A 7,274-nucleotide genomic window follows, 5' to 3' on the forward strand; every position below is an offset into this window, starting at 1 on the left:
GTTTACTTCTCGCGGCTCTGAGCCAACCGCGGCACCGTAAAGGGCGCGCAGCCGTGGACTTTGTGGCCGCGCTTAATGCAGTCTGTGTGTACTGTTGTAGTTCAAAGAACAGCATCTCTCCACAGTGCTCACACGAGAAAGAGAGGGACTGGCACGGGGCTGACAAGGGGATGGAGAGGGTTTAAATGAACTGAATACCGAATCGGCGGCAGGCCCTGGAGGCCGGAAGCTGTGGGGCTCAGTCACTCTTAGTGCCGCGGTACGGTTGGTCGATGATTAATGCATATCGGTTTGTCTAGTCTTTAAGACCCTTCCAAATCGACTATCAACCACATCCGAAATCGCCTTTAACCCTCCCCCAGAAAGCAGAAGTCGGAGGCCTGTGTTATATAGGGGTCTTCCGGTAAGCCCCGTACCCTCTCCCCTATCTGCATGGTAACGGCCGCGGCAACCACAGGGACTGCGTAGGGGTCTTCGCTTGATTTTTCCGCAGTGCACCGCCGAGATCCTTATTTCTACTGCGTCACCATCCACATAAACAAGGCGAGCCCTGACTGCATACATCACACTAGGCCACCACTAAGACCCCCCGAAGTACAACGGGGAACGGTGGGATATTGAAGGGATTTACCGGAGCTATTCTTCACAAACAGCAAACAAAAACATAAAAAATAAAATGAATTAAAATAAAACGACTCCGGAGCATTTTTAAAAAACAAATTGCACGTTCGCATTTGGCAGCCCCTCACCCTTTGCCCCTTCTCTGCTCTTCCGGTGGGCTCACGCCCACCTGTCGCATTTTTTTTTATGCGCGTGCCTCTATCCCTTTACATTTATCTTAAAGGCTCATTTTCCCGACTGGGAGCTGAGTATGCATAATTGCCTGAGTCTGGGGTCTCCGGATAAGGGGTTTGCCGCATACTGGGGTAATCTTGGGTAGTAACGCCCTCCTGCAGTCCCTCCTCCCCCTCGGGAAGAACCGGATGGGGAGGGAGGGATTCAGCGCCTGTGCTCTGACAGACCAATGCCCACGCCTTACGTCACGTGTCCCAGCAACGCAGGAGAGCGTGCTCTCTCTCTGGCCAGAAGAAAAGCGAGCAAGAGAGCCTCAGCATCAGTCCGGGAGAGAAGAGGAAGGAGTCGAACGTCCCTGTCAGGCCTGCGATTATCAGCCCCCTTACCCAAAGTCGGGAACGGCTGGCACTGGGAGCCAGCCTCCCGGAGCCGGCTCAACACTGAGACCGGCGTCCTCTGGCGGCTGAGAAAGAGTTTTGCTAACGATTTTCGAGACGAATCGGCACGCTCTGGAATGCCAAGAGGGCGGGGCTAAAGTTAACAAAGTAAGAAGAAAGAAGAGAAAAAGCCTCCGCGTGGCTGGCGGACCGCAGTCTGAACGGATAAAGTTGACTAGGAAGTCTCCAGGCTCTCCCAGGAAGAAATAAGTGACTTCAGCCATGGTTTGGGGTTTTAGACCCTGAGCACCTGTCTTTACAAAAGTTGGAAACTGAGGCTGGAGAATTTTCCAGCCAATTCTTGAATTTTTTAAAAAAAAAATTTTTTTTCACCCTAGTTTGGCTGGGTGCTCCGTCTTACGGGGCCCCAAATTTATTTTGAAAAACCGCCAAAGTGTTATGGGCATGCGCAACTGCCTCCACGGCAACAATATGCCAGGACAACACAATATCCCCGCTGAAGTCGGCGAGCAGCCCGAGCAAGAACCTTTGGAGGCCGCAGGGGCAGCTGCCCCCGGTGCTGGGCCTAGCCCAGCCGAAGAAATGGAGACCGAACCGTCTGACAATGAGCCCGTCGCCGACGAGACTAGCACTGAGGTCCTTGGAACCCCTGAAGTCTCCAAATCTGAGTTCCAGGGCCTCAACCAGGGCATCGAGGAGGTCCGAGTGGGTGGAGACTACAGCCCACCTCCAGAGGAAGCCATGCCATTTGAGACCAAACAGTCCAGCCTCAACGATTTCTGGCCCACCTTGGAGCAGCTTGGAACATCTGGGACCCAAACAGGCATCAAAGCCTTTAATCCAGCGCTTTTGGAGCCCAGGCCCCCCAGTGGTGAGAACCCAGACCTGGGAACCTACAGCCCCCCACCAGAAGAAACCATGCCATTTGAGTTCAACGAACCTGCCCAGGAAGACCGTAGCCAGTTGCGCTTGCAAGTCCCAGACCTTGCTCCAGGAGGTCCGGAGGCAGGAGTCGTCAAAGCTCTTCCCGCGGAGCCCGGGAACCTCAGATCTGCAAACGCTGGCTTCCGAGATGACTACAGTCCTCCACCGGAAGAATCTGTGCCATTTGGGCTTGAGGGAGAAGAATTTGGGGGCGATAGCCCACCCCCTGGACTCCCCCACGTCATCCCACAAATCGGCATTGGCGGCGAGTTCCCGGCAGCCGCGGTCCCGAGGGCGCTCAGCCTCGCTCCCGCCGAGAACGCGCCTCCCCTCTGGGTCCACAGCGCCATTGACAGACCATTCAGCGAGGCTATCAGATCTCCTCCTAACTTCGCATGCGACAGCCCCCCAATGGAGATCTCCAGACCCCCGCTTGAGATTGGCAGAGCCTCCACTAGGGTCGACGACGACACCACTGTCAATATGGACGGCCCCCCAATCGCAAGTGATGGCCCGCCCATCGAAGTCTCCGGAGCCCCAGATAAGAGCCAGTGCGCAGAGAGACCCCCAGTTGAGCGAGAAGCAGCCGAGATGGAAGGAAGCCCAACCACCGCAGCTGCGGAGGAAGGAAAAGTCCCTTCTCCGGAGAGAAGAGACGGATCCTTCGCCGAGCCAGAAGCCATGGATGCCAAGCCAGCCCCTGCTGCCCAAGCCGTCGCTGCCGAACCTGAACCTGACGCCGCCGCCGCCAGCGGATCTCCTCCGGCCCCAGCAACACCCACGGATCTCCAGACCGATTCTGAACAAGAAGTCGGAGCAGCCCCTGCTGTCCGAGCTGAGCCTGACGGAGGGGCAGCCCCGGTCGCCCCAGCCACCCCTGCCGAGCCTGAAGACGACGGCGGAGCAGCCAGCGGAGTTCCAGCAGCCGGAGTTCCAGCAGCCGAGCCAGCCTCCGAGGCAGTCCCAGCCACCAAGGCCGAGCCTGCCTCCGGGGCAGCCCCTGCCGCTCAGGTGGAGCCCGCAGTCGCGGCAGTCTCTGCCACCCTGGCGGAGCCTGCCGCCCGGGCAGCCCCTATCACCCCTCCGGAGCCCGCTCCCCGGCCAATCCCCACTGCCAGAGCCCATCCAGCTGCCGGGGCAGTCCCCGGAGCCCCAGCAATGTCAGCCTCCGCTAGGGCAACCGCCGCTAGGGCAGCCTATGCAGGTCCTCTGGTCTGGGGAGCCAGGTCACTCTCCGCTACTCCCGCCGCCCAGGCATGCCTTCCTGCCCGCGCAGCTGCCGCCGCCCGGGCAGCCTCTGCTGCCCGGGCAGTCGCTGCAGGCTACTCAATCTCTGACGCCCGAGCAATGGCTATCGGCAGAACAATCCCTGCCGCCCCAAGCAGGGCCCACCTTAGGCCCCCCAGCCCCGAGATCCAGGTGGCTGATCCGCCTACTCCGAGGCCTGCTCCGAGGCCATCCGCCTGGCCAGACAAGTACGAGCGTGGCCGAAGCTGCTGCAGGTACGAGGAGGCGTCGTCCGTCATCTGCGAGATCGACTCCTCTAGTGATGAGTCTGAAGAAGGGGCCAACGGCTGCTTCCAGTGGCTTCTGCGGCGAAACCGCCGCCCCGGCCAGCCCCGGAGCCACTCGGTCGGATGCAACCCAGTGCGCAACTTCTTCGCCAGAACCTTTGGAAGCTGCTTCGGTCTCTCCGAGAGATCCCGTTCCCTCAGCCCGAGGAAGGCCAAGGATCCTTTCGAGGAGAGGCGCAAACAGATGCGCAAAGAAGCCATTGAGATGCGAGAGCAGAAGCGCGCAGATAAGAAACGCAGCAAGCTCATCGACAAGCAACTGGAGGAGGAGAAGATGGACTACATGTGTACGCACCGCCTGCTGCTTCTAGGTAATGCGGCAGCTCCTGCCCCTGGGCTGTAGGGCGGCCCCGGGCACCCTGGGAGGGGGTGGCAGGGCCTTCCGGTGGGGCTTGGTCCTTGACCAAGGGAGGAGGGGTCCGGAAACCCTGCTAGAAGTTCCAGGGAGGGACCCCAACTCTGCCCTGGGGGTGGGAGAGGGGATTTTGCGAGGGTTCGGGTGGCAGAAGTATATGCCCTTTAGGGAGAAAAGTGGTGCCGAGCCACACTGAGGGTCGTTACCGGCCGGAGGCCAGCGCCAGAGCCAGCGATCCTAGGCTGGACAGGCGGGGGCGTGAGGTGAGCCCGGAATTGCTGGGGTGGGCCCTTCGGGGCTCCCCCAGTTTGATGTTTGTCACCGCGGTGGGCTAGGGCCATCCGGGTGCGCGCCCCCGCCTCGCCTGGCTGCTTCGACTCAGACAGCTTGTTGTTGGTGTGTGTTGGTGTCCATTTTCTGTGTCCGCCTGTGCATGACATGCTCAGTGTGTCCCAGTTTTCATCCATAGCACCTTCAGTGTACCGCCGATTGTGTATGTGTACTCTAAAATGGGCTGCCTTGTGATTTGCGCCATGGCGCGAGCAAAACTTTCCGTGTTGGCACACTCTGTGAAACCTCAGCGCGGACTCTCAGCAGCGAGCAGAGAGAAAATACGCAGGCAAAGGTGGCTGGGCATCCTGGGTAATATGCCGGGCTGCAGGCCGGGGTGGGGGGGGAACGGGACCGTAGCCGCGGGCCTCCATAACCTTCCCCCCCACCCCCCGTATGTTTTTTCTCCCTTTTTTTTCCTTTGCGCTAAGCGTTTCCTCACTTCTCAATTCGTACGTCAAACCCTCCCGCCTTAACGGTTGAAAAACCAGACACTCAGGTATCTGGGGCTTTGGGGTTGTGAACAACGTCTGTATTTTGTATTCTGCGCACACACACACACACACACACACACACACACACACACACACACACACACACTGGGCCCACCTGGGGGGAGGGAAGAGGGAGGAGGAACGGGGACACTTTAGCCCTGTTTGGCAAGGCCACATTATAAACACACGGGGTTGATTTTTAAGGGGGTGGGCGTGGCTGAGTTTAAAAACTATATGAAATAATTTTCTTCTTAGCGAAGAGCCCGAGGTAAGCCAATCAATCACTTAACATTTTTACAGCCTATGGTAGGAGGGGCCCTGGTTGAAAAGGTTGGGACTTCTGCTGGGAGGGCAATGTTGCCTTTGTATTTTAATTGCAATTAAAAAATAAAAAAAATTAAATACTTTTGAGTGCATAATGAATGTGTGGACAAGCATGGGGCGCTGGAACTATGACTTGTGAACTGTGTCAATGTTTGCATGTGACTCTTTTTCAAGCAGCTTTAGCTGGGGAAAGAGGACAAAGGTAAGATCTTTTCTAAATCAGTTTGGGGTTTAAAAAAATAAAGACTTTAGGATGAAGATTGAACAAATGTTATGACAGCCAGATGGGTGCCTTTGGAAGCTCTCATCTTCCCCCCCATCTGCTCAACTTGTTCCCCAGCTCTCCATGCCCCCTCCCCTCGTCAAGACCTCTCCCCTCATTCCACAGCCAGAGCCCCCCCCCCTTGCTGCAGCCTTCTCATCTCCAACCTGAGGCATTCATTCTTCTTGCCAGATTAATCAGAACAGCAATTAACAAAGTCTGGATCTATGGCTTAAATAAAATCTTCACGAGTGAATCTCTCCGATTAATTTCCTTTATTCTCTAAAACCTGTGAAGGGATCTCAGGACCATAGTGTCTGAGGCTGTGCTACGTTTGGCTGCTAAATATTTGATAGTCTTTGATGATGTTTATTAAAAACATTGCTGACGTGACTGTGCTCTTGCGATGTGCCTCCTCTCACAAATTGTGACTTTAGATGGGATGGTCATTTTATTCGTGCCTACCTGGGGAACTGCTGGGATCATTGAATCAAACACATGATAAAAGAAGTAGTTTGAAATTTACAAATGTCCCCGTTATGTGAAAAGCATAGGGCATTGCAATGACAGGGTTCTGGTCTCGCTGCAGTCCCCATTTCCATACTCCGGGAAGCTGACCTGTGATTTGGGGGGGTGGGGGGGGGCAATGTCTGCAGATAAGAGGCCCGAGTGACTATGCACATTTGAATACAGTGCCCCTTACTTGCTGGGGCCTCAGTTGCCTCATTTGAGAAATAAAGTTTTCCTAGGAAATTTTCATTAACGTGTCCTCCAGCACCAGGATTTGGGTCTTTTGCTTAGCCCCCAGCTCCAATCCAATTAGAAAGGGGTGGGGGGCGGAGACTTACAGTACCCATTAATGCAGCTCTCTGCACCAAACCCCATGTTTGGGACCAGGTTCTTTCAGAATAATAAAAGCTTCCCTTGCTTTCCCTAGATTTTTTTTTTCCTAGATGGGATAATTAAACCAAAACAGAAGCACATTTGTTGAGGTACTTTGGTACCATGCTGCCTATACTTTGTGGATGACAGTCATTACAGACTTTTGGAAGCAGCAGCATCCAGAGAAGGCCAGGCTGCTCAGCCTTAGCCTAGGCCCTGCCTGAGCCTGAGCTAAGATGCCCATCGTCCCCTGCTCCATGAGACTGCAGCACTGCTGTCTGCCAAAGCAGGCTGCAGTCCCCACCAGGCTACTTTCATTTTGCTAAAGTAACAAGACAGGGATTGTATCCAGATCCCTGCTACTGACTGGGGAAGGGGAGAAACAGAAGGGAAGGATTTACTCGCATTTACAGGACTTTTTTATACTAGCTCTCTAGCTCCACCGTGTTAAAGAAAGTATCCGAGCCTTCAGATCCCTGAAAATGCAGATCAAATGACCATCCTATAACATGCTTCTTCGCCTACCCCACGCATATCCATCTGTTGCTTAAAAAAAAAATAGTGTTTTTCTGTGTGCATAGGCTGTTTTTATTGCCCAAATATCATATTGCTGGAATTATTTTTAAAGATAAATGATAGATAAAAAAAGATAATTTAATAAAAATTTTATAATGTCTAGAGAGCTGAGGTTTTTGTGTTTTAATATAACCTAATCACAGGCTGTTTCCATGTTGCTGTTAGCTTAAAATAATTTTGAAGGTTAAACCTTTTTCTTTTTTTTTTTTCTTTTCAAAACGTCATTTAGGTATTATTCCTTCGGTTCTAGCGGGGCTACTGGATCAGAATTTATTTTTAGTATCTCCTGCCTTTATTACAATTGTGTTAGGTAAACACTATACATAATATAACCACTGTAGTGGTACCTTATTTATATAG

The 7,274-nt window shown here is 53.9% G+C and overlaps 2 protein-coding genes and 1 long non-coding RNA gene across 5 annotated transcripts in view; 2 read left to right on the plus strand and 1 right to left on the minus strand.

The window, feature by feature from the left end:
• Nucleotides 1-2,254, minus strand: part of LOC142844588 (uncharacterized) — a 30,697-nt gene extending 28,443 nt beyond the window's left edge. For both annotated transcript variants that reach the window (XR_012909744.1, XR_012909743.1), the window contains exon 1: nt 2,134-2,254. This is a non-coding gene — a long non-coding RNA (uncharacterized LOC142844588). The remainder of the gene's footprint in view (nt 1-2,133) is intronic.
• Gnas (GNAS complex locus) overlaps nt 1-7,274 on the plus strand; it is a 62,471-nt gene that overhangs the window by 9,956 nt on the left and 45,241 nt on the right. The gene's annotated exons all lie outside the window — the stretch shown is intronic.
• LOC142844584 (guanine nucleotide-binding protein G(s) subunit alpha isoforms XLas-like) lies at nt 1,632-4,439 on the plus strand. Its single transcript, XM_075963249.1, has 2 exons — nt 1,632-4,002; nt 4,215-4,439. Exons 1-2 carry the CDS (start codon nt 1,632-1,634, stop codon nt 4,379-4,381), a joined length of 2,538 nt encoding a protein of 845 aa, XP_075819364.1. The 3' UTR covers nt 4,382-4,439.

The sequence above is a fragment of the Microtus pennsylvanicus genome, chromosome 2 (genome assembly GCF_037038515.1).
Source record: "Microtus pennsylvanicus isolate mMicPen1 chromosome 2, mMicPen1.hap1, whole genome shotgun sequence".
NCBI lineage: Eukaryota > Metazoa > Chordata > Mammalia > Rodentia > Cricetidae > Microtus > Microtus pennsylvanicus.